The 26,559-nt window shown below is 37.9% G+C and overlaps 1 protein-coding gene and 1 long non-coding RNA gene across 2 annotated transcripts; both read left to right on the top strand.

The window, feature by feature from the left end:
• Window positions 1–7,271: 7,271 nt before the first annotated feature.
• LOC121785941 lies at window positions 7,272–8,664 on the top strand. Its single transcript, XR_006047090.1, has 2 exons — window positions 7,272–7,737; window positions 7,827–8,664. It is a non-coding gene; the product is annotated as an uncharacterized LOC121785941 (long non-coding RNA).
• Window positions 8,665–23,869: 15,205 nt separating this feature from the next.
• Window positions 23,870–24,511, top strand: LOC121786652 (protein DOG1-like 4). Its single transcript, XM_042185286.1, has one exon. It carries the CDS (start codon window positions 23,870–23,872, stop codon window positions 24,509–24,511), a length of 642 nt encoding a protein of 213 aa, XP_042041220.1.
• The last annotated feature ends 2,048 nt before the right edge of the window (window positions 24,512–26,559 follow it).

Here is a 26,559-nt window from a genome sequence, read left to right as displayed (position 1 = left end):
TGAGAGATAAGGGAAGCATTATCCAACACTTAGGGAAGAAACGAAGTAAGAACAAAACAAATATTAAATAGCAAAACGAAATTGTATAACCAAAGTCGTTACTAACAGATCCCTAGAATCCTATGAGTTTAGTTACACATGATAGAATAAGCTAAAAACATGGATTGTAGGGAAGTCATAAAGAAAATAAGAACTAAAGCAAATAAAGCTCAAAGGTTGAATCCTTGTAGCCTTGATCTTCTCTTGATTCCTTGTTCAACCCCTTGCACTATGAAGTACTCTCAAATTTAAGCTCTGGAATTATTTGGCAAAAAGAAGATTTTAGATGAAGGATTAGGGTTGGAGGAGGAGCTTTGGGGCTCCCTCAATTTTGGAGGCTATGAATTGGTGAATATTATGAATTAGGTTATAGAGTATATATAGGCTTGGAAAAGATTTAAACTTGGTAAAAAGTATCCTCCAAGTCGGAAATTTCGTGCCCCATAGGTTAAGGAAAAGATTTGGCTTCACAAGGTAATGTCTTCTTTCCTTCTTCTAATTTCCGCCTAAATTCTTCACTTGACAACTTTGCGCGACTTTCGTGGAATAGCCATAACTTTCTCCACAGAACTCCAATTGAGATGATCTTGGTGCCATTGCGAAGCTATTTCAAAGACAAAGGGAATGACATATAGAATGCCCTAATCATACTTCAGAATCGCTGGAAAATTGAGTTTTAACAAAGGTTGTCGTGTGCGACCGGGCCCAATGGGCCGCTGGCAAGGGCCCAGCGGGCCGATGGACAGCTCCAGAACTCTCTGGACTCGTTTCAACGACCGCTGCATTGGGTCCAGCGGGCCGCTGGGTTGCACTTCAGTTCCAGCTTCCAGAATTTGACCTTTTTATGTCTTTTTTCTGCTCTATTTTGCATATTTCTTACAAAACACGCCAAAATACCAAAATTGATAAAATATGCAAATAATGGATATGTAATGCAACTTCGACACTCAAAACGGACCAAATAATGGCCTTAAAATAGTGCAAAATTGACAAACACAGATTTTGCATGTCTTTAAGGACTAGATTTGACTTATTTTAAATGTCAATCATGCAAATTATGTTCTTAAATTGCATATGTTATACATTTGGTATTTTTGACGTGTTTGTTGATAAATGATAGAAAAAGATAGAAAAGGGTGAAAAAAGGCCAAAGTGCAGCAGCTTTTGTTCGAGCCCATTCTGCCAGCGATTTTGAAGACCAGTCAGTTCTTACTACATGTCATTCTCTTCATCTTCGAAAGAGCTTTGCGTGGATATCTTGCATGTCTCAATCGGAGTTCTGTGGAGAAAGTTATGGCCATTTTACAAACATCGCGCAGTGCAGTCAAAATCTGACGGAAATTAGGCGGAAATTCACGGAAGAAAAGAAATTATTATATTGTGAAGCCAAATCTCTCCTATTTCTTGTAGGGCACGAAATTTATCAAAAATAAACCTTTTTCCAGCCTATAAATACCTCTGAACCTAATTCATAATCTTTATCTCAGAGCCTCCAATCCTTCTCCCTCTCTACACTTCTTCCATTCCATATTCCACCCTTAAATTCATCTATCTTCCATTGGAGCAGAGTTCTGCAGATCCAGGCAAGAGAGGACTGAAGATTGAAGATTCAATCTTGGGTTTTATCAATTTCTTTCATGTCTCGTACTTTAGTTGTAGTTTTTACTTGTCTAAGAGTTAAACATCAATTGTGGAATTTTTGGTGAAGATATTCAATTGATTTTCCTTGTTAGCTCTTGCAGTTATTTGATTTATCCTTGTGCCTTCTATATTCAATTGATTAGCTACCTCTTGGATACATGTTAGAGTTAAATAAAGTACTCGGGAGTCGAAATAATTGACTTGGAAAAGAGATAATTCACACTTTAATTCAATAGAACTCGGGAGAGTTGAGGTTTCACGTGAGGTCATTGGTCTTAACGATCTTTTAGGAGTTAGATGTTAGTAATTTAAAGGGGACTTTGATTTCAACATCTAATCTACGGATTTCTCACCCCGGGAAAGGGTTTAATCCAGTTAAGTGACCGACTTAATAACTCTAGAGACCGTAATTCAAGAAAGTCGATTGTGTTTTGGATCCTAATATTCTACATTCCTATGCCTGATTTGTATTGTTTCTTTTTATGTTTTCCATTTTTCTGTTTATTTCTTTCACTCTAGTTTAATTAATCAACCCAAAAATCGCGTGTCTCTAGATAGTATATGACGCTTAGTATATGGTAGTCAGTTGCAATCTTATTCCCTGTGTTCGATATCCGGTACCGACCTTTAGCTATACTAGATCTACCATGTATGCTTGCAGGTATTTTTAGTGCTAATAAATAGTGCATCATGTTTTTGGCGCCGTTGCCGGGGAATATTATTACTTTAAGCTGATATTGTAAAATGGTTGATAATACTAATTTAGAGTGTAATATTTTGTATAGTTTTATTTTAATTTTTTTTGTTTTATTTATTTTTCAAGGAGCACGAAGCATAACAATGGATTACTCCAGTACAAGATAGAATTATCTGCTACAACACTTGATATGCTCCGTAGAGCGTGGGTGAGATATATACATTTGATTGCTCCCTTGTTTTTATTAGTTTTCTTCTTTAGTTTTCTCCTCCGTAGAGCTGATGTTTCTCCGTATAGTTGAAGTTTAAAAGAAAATTTATAAAAAATCTTTTCTTTTAACTTTTCTTTCTCGTTGTTTTTTTTAGTTTTTTTGTTTTTTTGCTTTTTATTCTTTTACATCTGATTTTCTTTTTTTTTCTTAAAAAAAACTTAAAAAAAACCCCTTTCCCCTCATTATATTTTATTTTCTCCACACAATTCACACACTCATGCTCCAAATTCATACCACTTAATCACATTTTTTGGATTCCACTCATTATTATGCTCAACTGTCAACCAACCAAGCTATGTTCTTCTTTTAATTTCTGAGCTTTGATTTTGAATTTTTTCCTTGAATGGCCTTGTTGTTGATTTATATATTGGAAGTTTGGATTGGAGTTTGATGGAGGATGATGAATTTGTGAGTCTTGGATTTTTGGAATTAATTATTGTTGGGTGTGCCTGAGTATGTTGATCTTGTTGGATGAAAATTGAATATCACTTTGGTTTGATTGTTGATACACATAGTTCATGTTCATAGCATTGCGAGACTATTTTATCTTGCATGAATTGTGTATATTTCTAGAGCTTAAATTTTTTTTGCTTGATCTTAGTCTATTGTTGAAAACTTTTGCAATTAATTGGGGGATAGAGAAGATTACGGAGGATGAAACATGATCATGTTAAGGTAGATAATTTGATTTGCATATTTTATGTCGTGATATGATTAAAGTTTAGGGGATTGCCACATGTTTTGCATTGTACTCTACTATAATTTTCTTCATTATATGCTCACATTGCGAAATTGTAGGTACATAAGGCATCCCAAAGAAAATCCCGAGAATGGGGGATATTTTATGAGCCTCAAAGAACGTCAAGCTAAAGACGTTAATCAAGCGCTTGTTGGGAGGCAACCCAACATTGGTATCTTTTTTATTTAGTTTGATTTGTTTTCTTAATTTACTCACATCTCCACCGACTTTTCAAACTTATTCTTAACGTAGTTTTGAATAAGTTTGGGGGGATGAAGTGGTGGACCGTGAGTTTAGTTGTTTTTGTTTGTTTTTATTTGTTTTTTTAAATAAACCCGAGGTGAATCTTGTCATGAGCATAACATAGAAAATTTAGAAATACTTATGTTTAGGAACATCAGACCGAGTTGCCTATGATAAAAATTTCGTTTATGTGTTGGTTGAGTTGACTTGATGCATTGATTTGAAGGTTTAGTGAAAATGTGCATAAATAATGAATTGCTTGTTTGCCTTGAATCATGCTTATACCTTGTGAGACTTGAACCATAAATTTATTTCTTGTGTGATTTATCTGCATTCATGTATTTGTTTCTAGAACTTGCTCCTAGTCTGCTTAAGTCTGCAAAGTGTTTAAATGATAAAAGAGGACGTTAGGCCATCCTTCTTAGCTACTTTATATATCCAAATTATTGACCTTACTCAAAATATTTTTCCCTAGCTAGCCATTTTGAGCCTTTAAAGCCTTTTTCTTTGGAAGCTAAATAAAGGGGGAATATTCATACACTCTTGGAGAAAGTTAGTTCATATCTTATGAAAAGAGTTGGAGAGATAAGGTAGAAAGAAAAGTAGTGTGCTTACTTGTGAAAAGTGCATAGGCATTTGTGGTTTGAATGAGATAATTGGTTGTGCATAGAAAGAAAAAAAATGTACAAAAGAAAAAAAAATGAAAAGAAAAAAAATCAAAGGAATTTGGGAAGTGAGAAGGAATTTAGACAAAGTCTAGAATTTACTGAGATTCGAATTGTTGGTGCAGTGCTATGTTTGATGTAGTAGAAATTGATCACTTTTGCTATGTTTGGGATTGGTCACTTTTTAGCCATATTTCCTCACTTTACCAAAGTGCCTACATTATAACCGAAAATAAAGACCTTTCGGATATTTGATTTTAATCACATAAAGTAGAGGATGGATTAGACATCAAGCAAACCTATGGTAAACTTTGCATGTTGCATGATCTGAGAACATATATTCTTTACCTTATACACTTTGAGAGTGAGTGATAAACACATTCTAAACACTTGTGAGCGCATGTACTTCATGTGATCAACGAGCTAGTAATAAAAATGCACTAATAAGCTTTGCTTGATTTGATTTGTATTCTTATCAAACTCTTCATTTCTTGTTACAATTTTTGAGGCAACTATGAAGTCTAGTTCTTAGCATCCGTGTTTCTTTATTAGTTTTTCTCTTGTTTTGTTTGAGGACAAACAAATAATTAAGTTTGGGGGAGTTGACAAACACAGATTTTGCATGTCTTTAAGGACTAGATTTGACTTGTTTTAAATGTCAATCATGCAAATTATGTTCTTATATTGCATATGTTATACATTTGGTATTTTTGACGTGTTTGTTGATAAATGATAGAAAAAGATAGAAAATGGTGAAAAAAAGGCCAAAGTGCAGCAGCCTCTGTTCGAGCCTATTCTGCCAGAGATTTTGAAGACCAGTCAGTGCTTACTATATGCCATTCTCTTCGTCTTCGAAAGAGCTTTGCGTGGATATCTTGCATGTCTCAATCGGAGTTCTGTGGAGAAAGTTATGGCCATTTTACAAACATCGCGCAGTGCAGTTAAAATCTGGCGGAAATTAGGCGGAAATTCACGGAAGAAAAGAAATTATTATATTGTGAAGCCAAATCTCTCCTATTTCTTGTAGGGCACGAAATTTATCAAAAATAAACCTTTTTCCAGCCTATAAATACCTCTGAATCTAATTCATAATCTTTATCTCAGAGCCTCCAATTCTTCTCCCTCTCTACACTTCTTCTATCACGACCGCACTAGCTAAGGATAGCATAGTCGGGGAACCGTGACTAGGGGTGGGGGTATAAGAAGCGGGGAAAGAAATAAGGGAAAATAAAATCAAATATTGGTTGCGAGACATGACTAATCTAGTGCTGATACATAGAAGAAAAATACTCGATCATGAAAACTCGAGTAATTGTTTGTAAAAATTTCAAAATATCAGAGTTTTGAACAAAATAGACTTGAGTCTTTTCAGATGCACAACGGAAGCAAATGAACGCGGTTCCATGTATGAAGACATGAACCTCCGAGAGTCAAAATCTGACTGAATTAAATGTCTTGTCTCAATAGCACTTCCTCCACCACTTCGCTGCTCAACCTGCACATTTAGAAATATATGCAGGGCTGAGTACAAAAAGTACTCAGTGAACACTTTGCCGAAAATTACACATATACATTTGAAAATATTGTCAAGCCATCATCACAGTAACACTCGGGGGTGTTATTGAAAAGGACCCGAGCTTACTAAAAATATTCACATTGGACTGCAGTCCATTTTTCCTGTACTTAGCCATATCTGATCACATTGTGCCGTAGAGATGGTGTTCTCGCACGGTCACCTTCTCTGCCCATCATGTCAGAGGTATCCTTGTGCCAGGAAGGTGGCCACCTTCCTCGGTCACCTGCTCTGCCCAACATGTCAGAGGTAGAGTGTACACTAGTCCGAGCGGGGACACCACCCTCACTGTGACCCGAATTCGACTTATATCATCATTCATAATTCCTTTGGCCTTAGCCAAACAGATAGGCATCATACAAAAACATTTATGGCAAGACAACATCTTTAAGAATCACGAACATGTGTTCGTGTTTTCATAAAATACGATTTGTATTTTTAGTATAGGAAAGCTCACCTCGTTCGCTTAAAACTCCTTAACTTGAATTTTCCTGACTCCACCCTTAACTCACGGAGATAGCCTTTTGAAAACAAACAACGTACTAATAAGACTCGAGAAATTCACATACTTATAGGAATGCATGCCCCTACTTTATTTTTTTTTATCATTTGTTCACCGTTAGAAAATTTTAGAAACTTGCATATTAATTAAATTGGGAAATTTAATTAATATCACTTCTTTATTAAACTTAATTATTTCTGTGACTTGAGAACGTCGTCTCCCTCTTTCTTTCCATTTCCTTAGCGGCCGCCCGAGGCATCGCGGGGCGATGCCGGTCGGCCCTTAGCATCTCCAACTTTAACATCTTCCATCTTTGGAAAAATTTAATACTTTATTCGGGAATTATTTAAATGAGCTCCAACTCATCCCTTAAATAAATTCCAACATATTAAATTCCAAGCTCTACAAAATAAATCTCGGCCCAACGATTAAAACCTTGGCCCATACTAATTAATTTCTTGGCTCACATTCCAACATATGATTAGTGTAGTCCATAAGGTAATCGGCCCACTTTTTCCTTAATAACTCCTTTGAGTCCACCTTATTCCATTTTTAAAATACTAAGGTCAAACAAATTAAAATGGCCCCAAACTAAAATAATTTCCTTGGCCTAATTTCTTCATTATTTAGTGTGGCCCAACTAAAATTTGTGTTTTATACCTTACTAATTATTCTACAAAAACTATAGCAACTTGGATCATAACAATTCATTTTATTTTAGGCCCAAAATAAGTTAAATTCGAATTTGGGCCCTCCCTAATTAATTTCTGCTGCACCAACTATTAACAAGCAGTTGGGCTGCATTTTTTTTTATGGCCCAACTAATTAAATCAGGAGCCCAATAAGGAACCCACATTTCAAATACCCTAACTCCACCTTCTTCCCTCATTTCACAAAAGAACTACAGCCTCCCCCTTCACACCTTGCAGCTGCCGCCGCCAGCCTCTCTCCGGTGCCGCCGTCGCACCACCACCACCTCCGGCGGTGATTCCTTTCTCCTCCTCATCTCTCTTTCTCCCTTCTCTCCCTCCTCTCTCTCTTCTCTCTTCTCTCCCTCTTCACCGCCGGCATGCAGAGGCAGCGGCTTCGCCGCCCTCCTCCCGGCAGTCCGGCCGTCTCCGGACAGCAGCATACCTGTAATCTTTCTCTCCTCTCTTCTCTCCCTCTTCACCGTACCACCGCTGCCGAGGATCCGCCTCCGTCGCCCAGCTTCCCCTCCTCCACTTCTTCCCTTTCTTTCTCTTCTCTCCTACCTCACACCGCCGCCGCGGCTATTGTGCATGCACAGGCAGTGATGCTGAAGTCACAACTTCCGCCACCGTATGCGGTAAGTAACGCCGCCTTCCGCACTCGCCGGATCCCGACCGGTAGGTGTTTTGATCTTTATCCTTCATTTTCATTTTATTTTCTAAAATTATATCTTTAGATCTATGAGTTTAGTTGTTTAAACTAACAGATTTGTAAAGACCTTGAACTAATTAATGGCTATGAGGCTTGTGGGGCTGCCATCGCCGTCGGAGAGTCTCCGAAGCAACTGTCGGAACATGCCACCGAGATAACTTCCTAACTTTCAATTATTATAGTCTTAAGACTTGTGTTGGCCATCTTATGAGTTTGATGCATATTTTGACATTTTTAGAACACTTTGTAGTCTAAAATTTTGCTCGTTTGTTTTGGCTAGATTCTAAATCTCAATTCGAATGCTATGCATGCTTTGATGTAATAAAAAATTAGAGAGGACATGTATTCCATACCTTTCAAGTGCCAACAACCTATATTCTTTTACTTCTTTTCTTCTTGAGTTTGTTTGTGATTGTGACGTGGGTGGGTAAAAATGATTGTGATATATATATACATACACAAAAGATATGGAAGATGCAGGGAACCTTATCTTTCAAAATATTCTGTCAGGAGATCTTTCAAAATATTCTGTCAGGAGAAGGATGATGATTTCTCTGCAAGCCATTAATGCAGCATTAAATGCTGCAATGACACTTATTCTTCTCGGATGTCTTTTTTTTATATTATTTTTTTTGTATTTTACTTGTTTATCAATTTAATTATTTGAGTATTTGTTTACTTAATCATTTAATTTGGTGTAGGTATAATCGGTTCAAGTTTGTGGCTGTCCGCGTTGAAGTAACCGATTTTCGTAGAACGCAGGATGTAAAGATTAAATTTTGTTGGACTTTTGTTGGATGTATCGGACATTAAAATTTTGATTTTTGGATCTTATTTATTTATTTATTTAAATTTATTATATTCTAATAGGTGAAATATATTTACGTGTTCTATTTATTTGCCTAACGTCAAAACAAACAATGACAATCTATCGTAGTTCGGATTTAATAGCATAAAAAGTCACTTATATAGATAATCAAGCTAATAATATCGTTTCTAATAATATTGGCTTAGCGGGTCGTTACATACTATCCCTCTTAAAAGAAATTTCGTCCCGAAATTTAGGTAGTTTTTAGACAAAAGCTCGGGATATTTCTCCTTCATTTTCTCTTCTAGCTTCCATGTTGCCTCTTCCTGTCCGTGGTTTTTCCACAAAATCTTCACTGTAGTAATCGACTTATTCCTAAGCTGCTGCACCTTTCGATCTAGTATTTTCACCGGCTTTTCTTCGTAACTCGGGGCTCTAGAGTGATTTCTTCGTGACGAATCACATACCTTCGAAGTTGAGAGACGTGGAATACATTGTGTACGTTCCCAAAGTTGGGTGGTAATGCCAAGCGATATGCTACAGGGCCCACTTCCTCTAGAACTTCATAGGGTCCAATGAATCGTGGTTTTAGCTTACCCTTGATTCCAAATCTGGTTATCCCTTTGGAAGGGGATACTTTCAAAAAAGACCTTCTCTCCGATGTTAAATTTCAATTCGGTTCGACGTTCGTCGGCGTAGGATTTTTGCTGGTCTTGTGCTTCCTTGATCCGACTCCGGATTTGTCTCACGAAGTCGTATTATATTGTATCGCAGTTGACATTAATATCACTTTTGGCATTGCTACTCTAATTCCAAAGTTCTATCGCAAATCTTTGCTTGTTCTTTCCTCGCTTCTAGGTCATTTCCCATTCGTTCTCGGTTGTCAAACCTTCTTTCATGTCATCTTGGCGTTAGGTTGAAAATAATTAGGGTACTCACACTTTTATTTCTTAGTCATCATTGTAGTATATATTTTAATTAGTTAACTTTTCGACTTAACTCAATCTTAATCGTATCGATTGATTACCTAATTGAATATATAGAGATCTTGCGCACTACGAAGGGACTAATAAGGTGGAATTAAAAATTTGAACGAATATTGCCATCACTCTTTTCTTCAAATTTTACTGTCTAAGTACGTAACGTTCGATTACCTTGCAGCTCATCGCATGCAGTGTTTAGTCATAACATAAATATAACGACTTATCGTGCATTATTTTTATGGATGTCCACTTCAGATTATTTACTTCTTGTTTTTTTTTTGCGTTTTCTGCAGTGGTCAATGTCTTGCCTCCCATGAGAGTCTCATGCGAGGAAATATAGAGTTGATCTAACCGTTTTAACTTTGATAGGAACTGAATTTGGGATTCCAACAGAAATATTCGAATTGTTCTTGCTTTGTGTAGGCTCCAAGGTAGCCATGAAAATAAAACGATTATAATTATTTCAATTACGTGAGTGTTTAGTTCACCACAAACTCTCACCAGTAGCTTGTAACAAAGGTTTTCATGAAGTGCAAAGACTAGGCTCAATTGGGCTCCTTATGCTCACTCCCAGAAAAGAAAAGAAACAACTTCAAAGGGCTTGAGCTATACCATAGAGCTTGGGAATTTTATTATGGGAAGAGCTTGCCAGATGAAATAAATTGCGAAAGTGAGGGTATGATGAATAGAATGTAGATGTCAATAATAGGTTCCCAATAATATAATCAAAATGAACAGTGAAGTAGAAAAGTTTCAAGTATCCCCAGATGATAACAGGAAGACCTGATATGGTTGGTTACAAATGGATTTGAAAAGAATAGGAAAAACAAACAATTGCAATTTGCTCAACAACATTGTGATAGAAGATCATATCAACGAAATTTTTAGAGTTTATAAGCAATTCAGGGAAACTAACTAATAAAGAGGGCAACAAGAGGGAACTAGCCAAAGGAGAAGCAATGTGCCAGCTTTAACATGGAGCTTGTAGAAAAGCTCAGATCAAGAGACAACAGTCATATTTGAATTCAGAAGATGAGAGTAATCATGTAAAATAAAGAGCTTGTCAATAAGTATGTCTGAAAACACAAAGGGTCAATTAAAAAAGGTTTAAGGTCCCACCAGATGGTTGCTCCAATATAGTAAGACTGAAAATGATTGGGCTCATGTGGATTTGAGAAAGAAGAATAACAAGGAACTACTCTTTAGGGTCAACAACATTGTGATACTATATCACGTTAATGAATTCACAAAGTTTATAACCAAATCACGGAAATTAACAAGTAGAGAAGACGACCAGAGCAAACTAGTTCGGGAAGAGAGTAAATTACTTTAGACTTGGAGTTACTAAAGAGCTCAAAGCATGATGGAATAATTATAGTGGAAATAAGAAGAGGAGACTGTTTTTTATAAATTAAAGAGCTTGTCAACAAGCACATTTGAAAACACTAAAGGTCTAATAAGGATCTTTGAAGAATATATCATCATTGAAGAGACAATAGTTTAGGGAAACATGTTCATTCTAAAGGCTATAAATAAAGCATCTCCTAGTATAGGAGTTTGGTGGCAAGAATTCAGAGAGTCAAAGTATTGCTTTTATATAGAACGAGTAAAGAAGGACAGTAGTCACTGGAGGTTATAACATGAGGGAGCAAGCTCAAAACTGAAAGTGATTCACAACCTTGACATAGAAGAGGGAAAACAATGGCACATTACCTTGCAAAAGAAGTCATTTAAGCTCTTAATTCAACAAAAGTATTTTGATCAAGGGGGATGCGAGAAAATGAAATTCATGGGAATCCAAGTAAGCGTTGCTGATGAATCTTCTTGGTTAACTACAATGGTGATACCCCGTTGTTTAACTCTTTATAGAGGATGGTAAATGAGTTATGGGAAACTTTGGTCACAAGCTACTTTCACCTTACGATCACGTCAGATGACCATATGTGGAGATTATGACTCCTTGGTACTCTCGGTTCGTCATAATGCTCATCCTCGTAACACGCCGTTTCTGTTTACTTATTATTGTAAAGCTAGGTTCTTTGTTTACATTGTAATCATATTCTCTTGCTATGTATGTGTACATCGCTTAGTTGGATCAAATGTATGATCCTTTGGAGTGATTGGATTGTCCAGAAAGACAATGGCTAACCCGGATTATTCATGTCATTGGGACGTAGAAAAATGGCATCTAACCCCTACCATCTTTCTAGAAACATCATTTTGTTCTATGTTGGATTGCTTTTCTCGTGACGAAGTTTCTTTCTTATCGCGTCCTTTTCTTTTCGTCGCTCGGGAAAGCGAGAAATGTTCATATTGTACTTCTAAGTTCGAGTTCATATTGTGTTCTAGAAGGAACGCATAACTAAGTATTCTAAGTTCTTAGAAATTTCGATCTCCTCATACTAGCAACATGATTCAATGACTATCTCAAAAAGAGATATCATTTCACCACTTGGTACAAGACTCGTATACTTTATACTTTCATATTTCAGTACCTTTTTCCATTTAGGAAAGTTATTTCTTTTATTCATGCATTCACGGTCTTTAGCCAAGAAAAGACATACTAACTCTTTCTTTAAGCACGCTACCAAATCAAGAAACATCGACTCTTTCTTTAAACATGGTATTTTCATCTGTTCACTCAAATCAACTGCATGAGTTATTTCTCCATTTCAAACTTTCAAACATCTTGACATTCTTTTGAAAAATAACAAGTTACCTTTTTCCTCATTGAGCGCGATTGGTGGGAGTGCTAAGACCATTTTCATCGATTAGACAGTGTAGCACCCCGGGAAAATTTTTGACTTTTTTTTTATTTGATGGCTTATTTTCGTTTTATTAATGTGGATGTTGATTTGGAAATGCATTTTTGGAAATTGATTTCTATGAGGTTGTGTTAATGATGTGAAATTAATGGTTGAGAGTTATGTGGAATAATATGATATGTTTTCCAATGGGCGGGATTTAATTAAATAGGATCATGCATATTTGTGCCAGTTACCTTATTCAAATTCTTTTCGGCATTTCTATTTATTGGAAGTAATATCTTCTTTCTTGGATTTATTTAATTATTTTGGGATATTTATCCAAATTAAATCCAAAACCAAAATATTCTTATTTATTTTTCCATGATTTTCGAAATCTCCTATTTTTGGGAGAGGAGAAATTAAGTATTATATAATTGATTTCTTACTTATTTCTTTCCATGAATGAATTGGAATATTCTAGCCAATCTTGCCTTACTTTATTCTATTAAAGATTTGGAAATTTTTCTGGTGGGAGGAACCTTAAACCACACGCCTACTTCTCATTATTTTTGGAGGATTTTACAAATTTCTCTACTCCGTATTATTTTATTCTACTCCGTGAAATACCAAATTAAATCATAAGCTAATTAAATAGCTATGATTTTCAAAAATCCTCCCCTTATTTCTCCCCATAATTCACGCCTCCCTCCCCCCCAAATCTCTCAAATCTTTATTTGATTTATTCTCCCAAATCTTCAATTAATTGTGGGATATATATTATTTCCTAACTCTATAAATAAAACCAAAAACCTAACCCTAAACCCATCTCACACGCCTCCCTCTCAAATCACACGCCCCTCCCCTTGCTCCATCTTCTCCCACACTTGTTTTTCTACTCTACTCAAGATCCTTTCGATTCGCCAAGAGTTTGTTGAAGAATCAAGAGTTATATTCGTTTCTACCGATTATTTCGTTCAAGAAAGGTACAATCAAACCTCTATTCTTCATTCCTCTCCATCCAAACATTCTTTCGACTCCCTCATGCATCTAGTGAGTGTAGGGATTTCAAATCTTAGGATTTAATCGGTGGGGAATTTGTGTTTGCATTTATGTATGCGTTTTGAATGCAATTTTGTGAAGTTTGATTTGAATCTTTGGCGAATGATGTAAGTTTATGGGCAAACATGATTATGAGAACCTTTTAAGCATGATTATGTGTTTTCCAGCATGAAAAGTTGAGGTTTGTTTGATGGAAGATGAAAACCCTATTTTCGAAACTATGAACCTGAAATCTGTGGTGCACGACTAGTAGCTTCTGATCTGTAATTGACTCATCAAACGAACGAATTTTGATATGAAATTTTTACTGAGTAAACTTCAAGGTGTTGTCCGTGTCTCGAGTGAATTTCAGCCCTTTTTATCGAAAAATGAATATTTAATAATTTTTTGAAGTTGACTGCGCAAATCTGTTAGAAACCTGTGTTCTCGCCAAGAATGTTTCGTTTTCTGTTTAACTAACCAAATGACCTCCGATTTATGTGATTCTTGAACTATATGAACATTTGAAGTATCTTCTAAGTCGTGTAAAAGTTTCAGTCTTTTTAGGCATTGGATGAATTTATGGTGAATGTTTCAAATGAACTGCGCAGTGCTGTTAGAAATTTTATGTTCCGACCAGAGAATTTAATTATTGCTTTGACTGACTAAATGACGTGATTTCGGTGTGAAAATTTTCATGGATGAACTTAAATGTGTCCTCTGTATTGTGACCAAAATTTAGGTTCATATGAGGTCGGGTGAATTTATAGTGATTTTTACAAAACGATCGCGCAGTTCTGCCAGTTTTCTGCCTTGTTAAAATGACACCTAGTTTCAAGTTTAAAAGTATTATATGATGCATGTATGTCCAAGGAACGTGTTTAAATGTTGAAATCACTTGTGATAAGTTGGAATGTGTTACGTGTGTCTTTACACCTTTGTAACGTATGTTGGATTGGAGAATTTGAGAAAAACGATGAGAGAGAAAACGAAAGGACATGCATAGTAAAATGTTGTTGTGAAAGGCTGACTTGTGTTGTCGTTGACAAGGGTGTTGTGTACTCGTGAACTCGAGGAACGAGAGTTGCCATAAGTTGGATTGTGAATTGTTAAGCGGACGAGGTGGGCTTTCTTTTCAAACCTCTTTATTTTTCCGAAAATATGATGTGGTGTTATAAGAATGGTTTAAGGTGTTATGTCATGCCGTGATTGTTTTGATGTTGAGATTTTTTCCTGATGCCTAGTTCGTTTGAGCTTGCTCCGTTAGGCTATAGGGCTATGTTGAGATTGTGCTTGATGCCTAGTTTGTGAGTTCGCTCCATTAGGCTATATGGCTATGATAAACGAATTCGGGTCTGAGTAGGGCCGCAAACCCTATCAGGCTGTGTACACAGAGGGGATCGTGAGCCGTCCTTGCTAGTCGGCCGGTCTCGTGGGCGAATAGTGTGGCCACACTTTCGTCGCACTATGGTAAGAGGATGTGATTGATTGATTGATGAGAAAGTGGGGAGATTGTTTTGACCGGCCGGTCTGTGAAAAGTGTTTTTGTGATACTCGTGATATTTCTTAAATAAACGTAAAAAATCGAGTTCACCGGTATGGATGACATAACTGTTATAAAATGTTTTCGGCATGAGCCCATTGAGTACAACAAGTACTCAGCCCTGCATATCCTTTTTCTTTATGTGCAGGTTGAGGGGTGATGTTGCAGCGGATGTTGAGTGAGCTTTAGGAATTCTCGGATGCGTCGTGTCTTCAAACATGGGCGTCATCCTATGACTCTCCTCTGATACTTGTTTTTCCGCTGCCGTGTTTCGAATCGTTCTTGTTAAAGTCTTTCGTTTTGCCCCACACTACTTTTTAACATTATTTACCTTGAGATATTAACCCGCTCCTTAATTGTTTAATCGATTAAAACTCTTCTTTTGAAGCTTTGTTTAAGATGTTGTCTTTCATTGCTCTCCCCTTTTTCTTCCCTGCTCCTTCGTCCCTTCCCTAGTCACGATTTCCCCGTCTTTACTATCCTTAGTGAGGGCGGTCGTGACAAAGTGGTATCAGAGCTTCGTTCTTTCACTCTGGTCCGAGAGTCTTCTTTCAGTCTAAGTGTAGATCAGTACCCCTAGACTAGAAGTGTCACGAAGGCTCAACATCCGAAGCATCACGCTCAACCAAAGAAAGTGAGGTATGTTTAAGTTGTTGAAAGAATGCGAGATTGATGTATGAAATTGATGATGTTATGATGAGGATGTTTTGGCAAGTGTACGCATGTGAATAAACGTCATGTGTGAAGATGATAATGTAGTGATATGATTATGGGGGACATGAGCATGATTGGCATGATAATCTAAACCCGTGTTATATGTGTGAAAATGATATTGTGATAGTGTGATTATGTGGAATATGAACATGATTGGCAAGATGATCTAAGCACGTGTTGTGTGTGCGAATATAATATTGTTATGGTATGATTATGTGAGACATGAGCAAGATTGGTATGATGACTTAAGTATGTGTTATGTGTGAAAGTACTACGACGTAAGCATGTGAACACAGGAAGCCTTAGGGCGGCCTCAAATTTGGTGATGCGTGACGAACCCTAGATTTATCACAAATAACGAGATAGAATATATGTTGGAAAACCTTCGTCTTCGCGTAAATGGCACGGATAAAACAACCCGCATATAAGGGCGCCCAATATAACGTCAGAGTGCGACGAATGCAAGGAAGTTACGATTTTGATAACAACGAATACTAACAACGATGCTAACTTGTCTTTTGGACCAGAATGCCACCAAGACGCAGAAGTGGCCCACAAGTGGAGAACGACATGGAGGAACAATTAGAGGGAAGTGTCGGGAATCAACCCCCTCCTCCACCACCACCCCCACCTCAACCTCAAGAGAGAGAATACATTAAGGCCTTCCGAAAGGAAAACCCTCCAAAGTTTGACGGACTGGGAGAGCCCCCGAAGGCAGAGGCTTGGATACGCGACCTCGAGCGTATATTTGACTTCATGGGATGCACTGATAGGGAACGTCTAGCTTGCGTGACGTATCAACTGACTGGACCTGCCGATTTTTGGTGGGAAACTAAACGACGAACTATGAACCCTGCCCGCCACGAGGCGCTCACATGGGAAGAATTCAAGGAAGAGGTGTACGACAAGTACATTCCCATGAGCTATAGACGGGCGAAGATAGTGGAGTTCCACACCCTGAAACAGGGAAACATGACGGTGACGGAGTACGACCGTGCTCTTTGTGAAATGACCCGATATGCGCCCGAGTTAGTGGACACCGATGAGAAGATGGCCGCAAAATTCCGTTCTGGCCTTAGACACGAGATAAGGGTAGCCGTGGCCAGCCGCAGAGGAATCTCGTACTCCGAAATTTTGAGTTGCACTTTAGATGTGGAAGAAGCACTACCAAAGGACGAGACGACGGTCAATCCTACACCACCAACATCTCAACCGAACTATCGAGACAAGAGGAAGTGGGAAGACAACCGAGCTCCTTATGACAACAAGCGACACCGTTCTACTTTCCGCCAGACGCAAGACTATGACCGGCAAGCCATGCCACAGCTGAGAAGGAATCAACAGAAGGCACCCCACTTCAACCGGTGCTCCAAGTACCACTTTGGCGAGTGTAGAGCTGGAGGCATTCGATGCTTCACTTGTGGTGGAAATGGACATAAGTCTCGAGAGTGCCCAAATAACAACAAAGGAGGAATGTGGAATAGGCAGGGACAAGGGGAACAACAGCAACAAACCCATTCGACAGGTGGCCACACAGCAAGCGAGAACGTACGCGCTGAAAGGAAATGAAGGGCAGGAACAGCAAACCGACAAGGACTGATGGGATGAAAGAGAAGTACCCCGAATAGTTTATGGAAGACGACTAAAATTTCGGGACGAAATTTCTGTTAAGAGGGGAAGGATGTAGCATCCTGGGAAAATTTTTGACTTTTTTTTATTTGATGGATTATTTTCGTTTTATTAATGTGGATGTTGATTTGGAAATGCATTTTTGGAAATTGATTTCTATGAGGTTGTGTTAACGATGTGAAATTAATGGTTGAGAGTTATGTGGAATAATATGATATGTTTTCCAATGAGCGGGATTTAATTAAATAGGATCATGCATATTTGTGCCAGTTACCTTATTCAAATTCTTTTCGGCATTTCTATTTATTGGAAGTAATATCTTCTTTCTTGGATTTATTTAATTATTTTGGGATATTTATCCAAATTAAATCCAAAACCAAAATATTCTTATTTATTTTTCCATGATTTTCGAAATCTCCTATTTTTGGGAGAGGAGAAATTAAGTATTCTATAATTGATTTCTTACTTATTTCTTTCCATGAATGAATTGGAATATTCTAGCCAATCTTGCATTACTTTATTCTATTAAAGATTTGGAAATTTTTCTGGTGGGAGGAACCTTAAACCACACGCCTACTTCTCATTATTTTTGGAGGATTTTACAAATTTCTCTACTCCGTATTATTTTATTCTACTCCGTGAAATACCAAATTAAATCATAAGCTAATTAAATAGCTATGATTTTCAAAAATCCTCCCCTTATTTCTCCCCATAATTCACGCCTCCCTCCCCCCCTCCAAATCTCTCAAATCTTTATTTGATTTATTCTCCCAAATCTTCAATTAATTGTGGGATATATATTATTTCCTAACTCTATAAATAAAACCAAAAACCTAACCCTAAACCCATCTCACACGCCCCCTCTCAAATCACACGCCCCTCCCCTTGCTCCATCTTCTCCCACACTTATTTTTCTACTCTACTCAAGATCCTTTCGATTCGCCAAGAGTTTGTTGAAGAATCTAGAGTTATATTCGTTTCTACCGATTGTTTCGTTCAAGAAAGGTACAATCAAACCTCTATTCTTCATTCCTCTCCATCCAAACATTCTTTCGACTCCCTCATGCATCTAGTGAGTGTAGGGATTTCAAATCTAAGGATTTAATCGGTGGGGAATTTGTGTTTGCATTTATGTATGCGTTTTGAATGCAATTTTGTGAAGTTTGATTTGAATCTTTGGTGAATGATGTGAGTTTATGGGCAAACATGATTATGAGAACCTTTTAAGCATGATTATGTGTTTTCCAGCATGAAAAGTTGGGGTTTGTTTGATGGAAGATGAAAACCCTATTTTCGAAACTATGAACCTGAAATCTGTGGTGCACGACCAGTAGCTTCTGATCTGTAATTGACTCATCAAACGAATGAATTTTGATATGAAATTTTACTGAGTAAACTTCAAGGTGTTTTCCGTGTCTCGAGTGAATTTCAGCCCTTTTTAAGCGGACGAGGTGGGCTTTCTTTTAAAACCTCTTTATTTTTCCGAAAATATGATGTGGTGTTATAAGGGTGGTTTAAGGTGTTATGTCATACCGTGATTGTTTTAATGTTGAGATTTTTGCCTGATGCCTAGTTCGTTTGAGCTTGCTCCGTTAGGCTATAGGGCTATGTTGAGATTGTGCTTGATGCATAGTTTGTGAGTTCGCTCCATTAGGCTATAGGGCTATGATAAACGAATTCGGGTCTAAGTAGGGCCGCAAACCCTATCAGGCTGTGTACACAGAGGGGATCGTGAGCCGTCCTTGCTAGTCGGCCGGTCTCGTGGGCGAATAGTGTGGCCACACTTTCGTCGCACTATGGTAAGAGGATGTGATTGATTGATTGATGAGAAAGTGGGGAGATTGTTTTGACCGGCCGGTCTGTGAAAAGTGTTTTTGTGATACTCGTGATATTTCTTAAATAAACGTAAAAAATCGAGTTCACCGGTATGGATGACATAACTGTTATAAAATGTTTTCGGCATGAGCCCATTGAGTACAACAAGTACTCAGCCCTGCATATCCTTTTTCTTTATGTGCAGGTTGAGGGGTGATGTTGCGGCGGATGTTGAGTGAGCTTTAGGAATTCCCGGATGTGTCGTGTCTTCAAACATGGGCGTCATCCTATGACTCTCCTCTGATACTTGTTTTTCCGCTGCCGTGTTTCGAATCGTTCTTGTTAAAGTCTTTCGTTTTGCCCCACACTACTTTTTAACATTATTTACCTTGAGATATTAACCCGCTCCTTAATTGTTTAATCGATTAAAACTCTTCTTTTGAAGCTTTGTTTAAGATGTTGTCTTTCATTGCTTTCCCTTTTTTCTTCCCTGCTCCTTCGTCCCTTCCCTAGTCACGATTTCCCCGTCTTTACTATCCTTAGTGAGGGCGGTCGTGACAGACAGTCTAGTGGAACAAGGCTAGACCAAAGATTTTCAAAAAAGACTCTCGGGTTCAGAGCGAGAAAGAATGCTCTGATACCACTCTGTCACGACCGCACTAGCTAAGGATAGCATAGTCGGGGAACCGTGACTAGGGGTGGGGGTATAAGAAGCGGGGAAAGAAATAAGGGAAAATAAAATCAAATATTGGTTGCGAGACATGACTAATCTAGTGCTGATACATAGAAGAAAAATACTCGATCATGAAAACTCGAGTAATTGTTTGTAAAAATTTCAAAATATCAGAGTTTTGAACAAAATAGACTTGGCTCTTTTCAGATGCACAACGGAAGCAAATGAACGCGGTTCCATGTATGAAGACATGAACCTCCGAGAGTCAAAATCTGACTGAATTAAATGCCTTGTCTCAATAGCACTTCCTCCACCACTTCGCTGCTCAACCTGCACATTTAGAAATATATGCAGGGCTGAGTACAAAAAGTACTCAGTGAACACTTTGCCGAAAATTGCACATATACATTTGAAAATATTGTCAAGCCATCATCACAGTAACACTCGGGGGTGTTATTGAAAAGGACCCGAGCTTACTAAAAATATTCACATTGGACTGCAGTCCATTTTTCCTGTACTTAGCCATATCTGATCACATTGTGCCGTCGAGATGGTGTTCTCGCACGGTCACCTTCTCTGCCCATCATGTCAGAGGTATCCTTGTGTCGGGAAGGTGGCCACCTTCCTCGGTCACCTGCTCTGCCCTACATGTCAGAGGTAGCTTGTGTACACTAGTCCGAGCGGGGACACCACCCTCACTGGGACCCGAATTCGACTTATATCATCATTCATAATTCCTTTGGCCTTAACCAAACAGATAGGCATCATACAAAAACATTTATGGCAAGACAACATCTTTAAGAATCACGAACATGTGTTCGTGTTTTCATAAAATACGATTTGTATTTTTAGTATAGGAAAGCTCACCTCGTTCGCTTAAAACTCCTTAACTTGAATTTTCCTGACTCCACCCTTAACTCACGGAGATAGCCTTTTGAAAACAAACAACGTACTAATAAGACTCGAGAAATTCACATACTTATAGGAATGCATGCCCCTACTTTATTTTTTTTTTTATCATTTGTTCACAGCTAGAAAATTTTAGAAACTTGAATATTAATTAAATTGGGGAATTTAATTAATAGCACTTCTTTATTAAACTTAATTATTTCTGTGACTTGAGAACGTCGTCTCCCTCTTTCTTTCCATTTCCTTAGCGGCCGCCCGAGGCGTCGCGGGGCGATGCCGGTCGGCCCTTAGCATCTCCAACTTTAACATCTTCCATCTTTGGAAAAATTTAATACTTTATTCGGGAATTATTTAAATGAGCTCCAACTCATTCCTTAAATAAATTCCAACATATTCAATTCCAAGCTCTACAAAATAAATCTCAGCCCAACGATTAAAACCTTGGCCCATACTATAATTTTTGGCTCACATTCCAACATATGATTAGTATAGTCCATAAGGTAATCGGCCCACTTTTTCCTTAATAACTCCTTTGAGTCTACCTTATTCCATTTTTAAAATACTAAGGTCCAACAAATTAAAATGGCCCCAAACTAAAATAATTTCCTTGGCCCAATTTCTTCATTATTTAGTGTGGCCCAACTAAAATTTGTGTTCTATACCTTACTAATTATTCTACAAACACTATAGCAACTTGGATCATAACAATTCATTTTATTTTAGGCCCAAAATAAGTTAAATTCGAATTTGGGCCCTCCCTAATTACTTTCTGCTGCACCAACTATTCACAAGCAGTTGGGCTGCATTTTTTTTATTGCCCAACTAATTAAATCAGGAGCCCAATAAGGAACCCACATTTCAAATACCCTAACTCCACCTTCCTCCCTCATTTCACAAAAGAACGACAGCCTCCCCCTTCACACCTTGCAGCTGTCGCCGCCAGCATCTCTCCGGTGCCGCCGTCGCGCCACCACCACTTCCGGCGGTGATTCCTTTCTCCTCCTCATCTCTCTTTCTCCCTTCTCTTCCCCCTCTCTCTCTTCTCTCCCTCTTCACCGCCGGCATGCTGTCACGACCGCACTTCCTAAGGATAGGAAGCACGGGAAATCGTGACCCGTGGGGGAAATAAGAAGCGGGGAAGAAGGGGGAAAAAACAATTCAAGGCAATACAACTTAACAATCAAAGATGAAATTCCATTTAAATTAACCAACGTTTCCAAACCGAAGTTTGCATAATGAGATAACAGAGTTTAGCAAATAAGAAAATACAGAGTTTCTTAAGACATCGAATAGCGGAAGCAATTTGAGAGTTTAGCTACTACTATGTATGAAGACATAATAGTAACCGGACCAGTTCTTGAATCATCACTCAACATCCTGCACCTCCCGACCTCGCTCAACCTGCACATAGAGAAAACATATGCAGGGGCTGAGTACTTGATGCACCCAGTGAACTCATGCCCGAAAACATTCATCGTTAAGATATGTCAAGCCATCATCGAGTGAATCCCGGGTTTTTCTTTCAAAGGCCGAGAAACACTAAAGTTCATTTCCTTAAAAAGTGTCTCGCCGGACTAACATCGTCCTCCATCATATACTATATCTGAACCATCATGTGAAACGAGACTGTGGCCACAATCTCGATCACTGGACCGGCCGACCTAGGGGACGGCTCACGATCCCTATCAGTGCTCTAGTCCGAGTAGGGACTCACTCCCTAGTCAGACCCGAATTCGTTAACCATCAAAGTCTAGTAGGATATTATCCCTGTAGACAATCAGATGGGCAATTCAAAAACATAAAAATGGCATGACATACTATTTTAAACCACCCTTATTTCACCATAAACATATCATTTCAAAATAACAGAATTTAAGTAATAAAGCCCACCTCAAACCCTTCGGATTTCCGTAAAAATTCTTCGTTTCGACTGTTAACGCGCGTGCGAATCACCTTTTCGGAAAACACATAACATTCATATCAAAACGCGGAAACGACGAAAATTAGAATGCATGCACTCTAATTAAATTCCTTAAATCTTCTTTCTCGGTTTCCGTACATTTTTGGTTATTCGGCGGCCGCCCAAGGCGTCGCGTGCGACGCCGGTCGGCCGCTTATGCTCGTTCTTTTCTTCGTTGATCCCTCGTATTTTCCATAACGTCGTAAATAATTTCTAAAAACTATTTACGCGCATACTTTAATTTTCGTATTTATTTACCGTTGAAAAAGTATTATTTCATACCTAGGTAAATTATTCACTCTTAAAACAAGAACTTACGGAAAAACTTAAATATTTTCCCCCGATTAAATAAGAACTCTTTATTTGTTTCGATTTTTCATTGTAATTAGTTTCAGTTTTCCATTCTGTATTCATTCTTTTGGGTTGTATTACACCCGATTTTATCTCTTGTAATCCAAAAACCAACAGAATGATTCAAGTCTAATGAGCAACTTGGAGTGACATGTCTTTCCGTTTGTGAAATATTTCTAATTTTATTCGTTTGTTTTAATTTTGTCAACATCTTTCAAAACTAAAAATCAAACCTTTTATTATGTTTTTTTTTATTTTTGTAGGTTTAAACAATCTTTCACCTCCATGTGGATCGATACGCGAAATATTACTTACGACACTGTAATCTTGCAGCATTGTAGTATTATTAGAGTTAATTAATTAAACTTGATATATTGTGTAAACTGGTTTAGATACTCTAAAATACGCATCATTACTTCTTCCTCTTACTTTTTCCCCACTCTCTTACTTTATAACTGCACATGATCCAATTAATTTGAGAGCTTTTAAAAATAATCTAAAAATAAATCGGTGTAAACTTGGCCAAAAGCGCACTAGCAATCCAAACGCATATTTGGCCAAAAAAATCAAAATTTAGTAAAGCTAGTAATGATGATTTATAATGATGATATGCGCTTGAAAATAAAATGTTATTCCAATTCATTTAGTCTCCGCCAAATTTATGGTATTCAACTATCTAAGACGTCAATAGCACAAAATACAAAAATCTAGGAACTTAAAATACAATTTACCATCTCTCCTTTTTTGAAAAAGAAAATAAAGAAATAGCGTTGGCGCTCATTTTCCATCAAGGTACACACACACGCTTTGATGCGGTGGTGACACGTTGGAGCCCAATATCACCAGGTGGTACAAACCATGCATGCACATTCCCCATTTTCAATCCAAATATATTCATCAATTTCTCCAATTCATACAGTTAAATAAAATGAAAACCCTAACCGAAGAGAAATTCTCGAATTTCTACCAAAAATGGATGGCGGAGCTCGAAGATCTCCTCCTCTCGTTGGCGAAGGATCCGCCGCAGGGGCCCGCCTGCGCCGCCGCGATCGGGAAACTCACTGCCCACCACAAGGAGTACTACAGATTCAAATGGGCCTCGGCCCATGAAGACGTGCTGGCCTTCTTCTGCGGCCCAGTTTGGCTGAGCCCATTAGAGACGGCCCATCTCTGGCTCACCGGATGGAAGCCTTCCGCGGCGTTCCGGCTGATTCCGGCAGCCGGGTTGACGGCGGAGCAGGCGAGGAGGATCGAGGTGCTGCGGGGGAGGATGAGGGTGGAGGAGGGGAGGGTGGAGGGGGAGATGGAGAGGCTGCAAGTGGCGGTGGCGGATAGGAAGGCGGTGGAGGAGGTGAGGCGGGGAGGGGCGGAGGAGGCGGCGGTGGGGGGGTTTTTGGAGGGGTTGGAGAGGGTGATGAAGATGGCCGATTGTGTGAGGCTGAAAACGTTGAAAGGGTTGTTGGAGATTTTGAGCCCCATGCAGAGTGTGGAGTTTTTGGCTACTAATGCCTTGTTTCAAATTAGGGTTAGGAAATTGGGGATGATTGAGGGGAGTGGCTTGGTTTCTTGAACGATTGGAAGCTATCTAATTAGTCAAATATTTCAAGATTTATGGTTTTTGATGTTGTGTTGCATGTTTTGATGTGTTTGCGTAGAAATGGTGTTATGAATATTTGAGTATTATACCAATCAACATTGGTAACATTAAGACATGAAATGGACTAAGGAAAAGACTTTTTTTTAGCTTTCAATTACGAACTTTTAGTTATTCCTCCGTCCCAATTAAGTTGATACAATATTTTTGGCCACGGAAATTATGAAATTGTTTTAAAAAGCAGGGGAGGTGAATAAAATTAAATGTTTTGTTTTTAGTAAAAAAAAATGTATCAATTTAATTGAGACATCCAAATATTTCCCACTATTTCGTATAACGAATGCAATCGAGAATCGCTTAGTTCACTCGAAATTGTTGTCTACTTGTTCGAATCATTGTTGAATCGCTCGCATAGTTGTTGTCACATTAGAATTAAAGCAGTTGTTTGTATTGGATAAATGTTCGACAAATACTTTGTGCATAAATTTTGTAATCGAATATTGTCATTTTTGTTATCGTTTTAAGGGTTTCAATTTCTGTCATTTCATGTTATATTAGGGTTCACTTCAAAAAAACACGTGATTTATTGACAAAAATATCTGCCGGAAATTATCAAAAAAAATTGGTGAACATTGTTGCCAATGGAATACCGACGGATAATATGCGTTGGTAATAGAGTTGACTTTTAATAGACCTTCAACAAAGCAACATTAGTCTAGGTCGAAAGAGATTGCAGTGGCATTAATGCTCTTTCTGAAGAAGATATGACCTGTAATCCGGCTGATCCAAAATTGAGGTGGCTCGATATGAACCACGTGTCAAGTTCTTGAGGTACATGAGAGTTTAGTCATTTTTTACTGTCGGTGACTCTTATCCTTCTCTCATTTGAAATACTCTCATTAATTGACATCAATTTCATTTTTCGTCCGTCCCCAATTAATTGACACCCTTAGAGGTACATGAGACTTTAGTCATTTTTTACTGTCGGCGACTCTTATCCTTCTCTCATTCGAAATACTCTCATTAATTGACATCAATTTTCTTTTTCGTCCGTCCCCAATTAATTGACACCCTTAGAGGTACATGAGAGTTTAGTCATTTTTTACTGTCGGCGACTCTTATCCTTCTCTCATTCGAAATACTCTCATTAATTGACATCAATTTCCTTTTTCGTCCGTCCCCAATTAATTGACACCCTTAGAGGTACATGAGAGTTTAGTCATTTTTTACTGTCGGTGACTCTTATCCTTCTCTCATTTGAAATACTCTCATTAATTGACATCAATTTCATTTTTCGTCCGTCCCCAATTAATTGACACCCTTAGAGGTACATGAGACTTTAGTCATTTTTTACTGTCGGCGACTCTTATCCTTCTCTCATTCGAAATACTCTCATTAATTGACATCAATTTCCTTTTTCGTCCGTCCCCAATTAATTGACACCCTTAGAGGTACATGAGAGTTTAGTCATTTTTTACTGTCGGCGACTCTTATCCTTCTCTCATTCGAAATACTCTCATTAATTGACATCAATTTCCTTTTTCGTCCGTTCCCAATTAATTGACACCCTTATATAATTGTGCTTGAATTTATGATTCTATGAATTGTATGTATATGCAGCTAATGTGCCTATATGATAAGTAATAGCTAAATTAGTATTGGGAGAAAGTAAAGGTTTAATGATTTATGCTTTGTGCACTATCTTTCTTTCTTACACTACAATTTTTTTTTATCTTCTATTTTACCCACTTTATATATTTTTTATCTTATACTTAACCAATTTCGCATGTAACCTGTGTCATCCATTTATGATGGAGTACCATTTTTGGTGAACAAAGGGAGAACATTATGATAAAAATTTAGTACTACCTCCATCTTTAAAAAAAATTCTAAACAGCACGAATTTAATGCACAATAAAGTAAAAGAGAGGAAAAGACAAATGAGTCAAGTAAGAGATAAGAAGAGAAAAAGTAATAGAAGCACTGCTAGGAGATTATGTGGTCCACGTCCTAAAATAAAACAT

Source organism: Salvia splendens, chromosome 22, assembly GCF_004379255.2.
Source record: "Salvia splendens isolate huo1 chromosome 22, SspV2, whole genome shotgun sequence".
NCBI lineage: Eukaryota > Viridiplantae > Streptophyta > Magnoliopsida > Lamiales > Lamiaceae > Salvia > Salvia splendens.
Note: the sequence above shows the minus strand (reverse complement) of the source record. Positions and strands in the feature narration are given on the sequence as shown.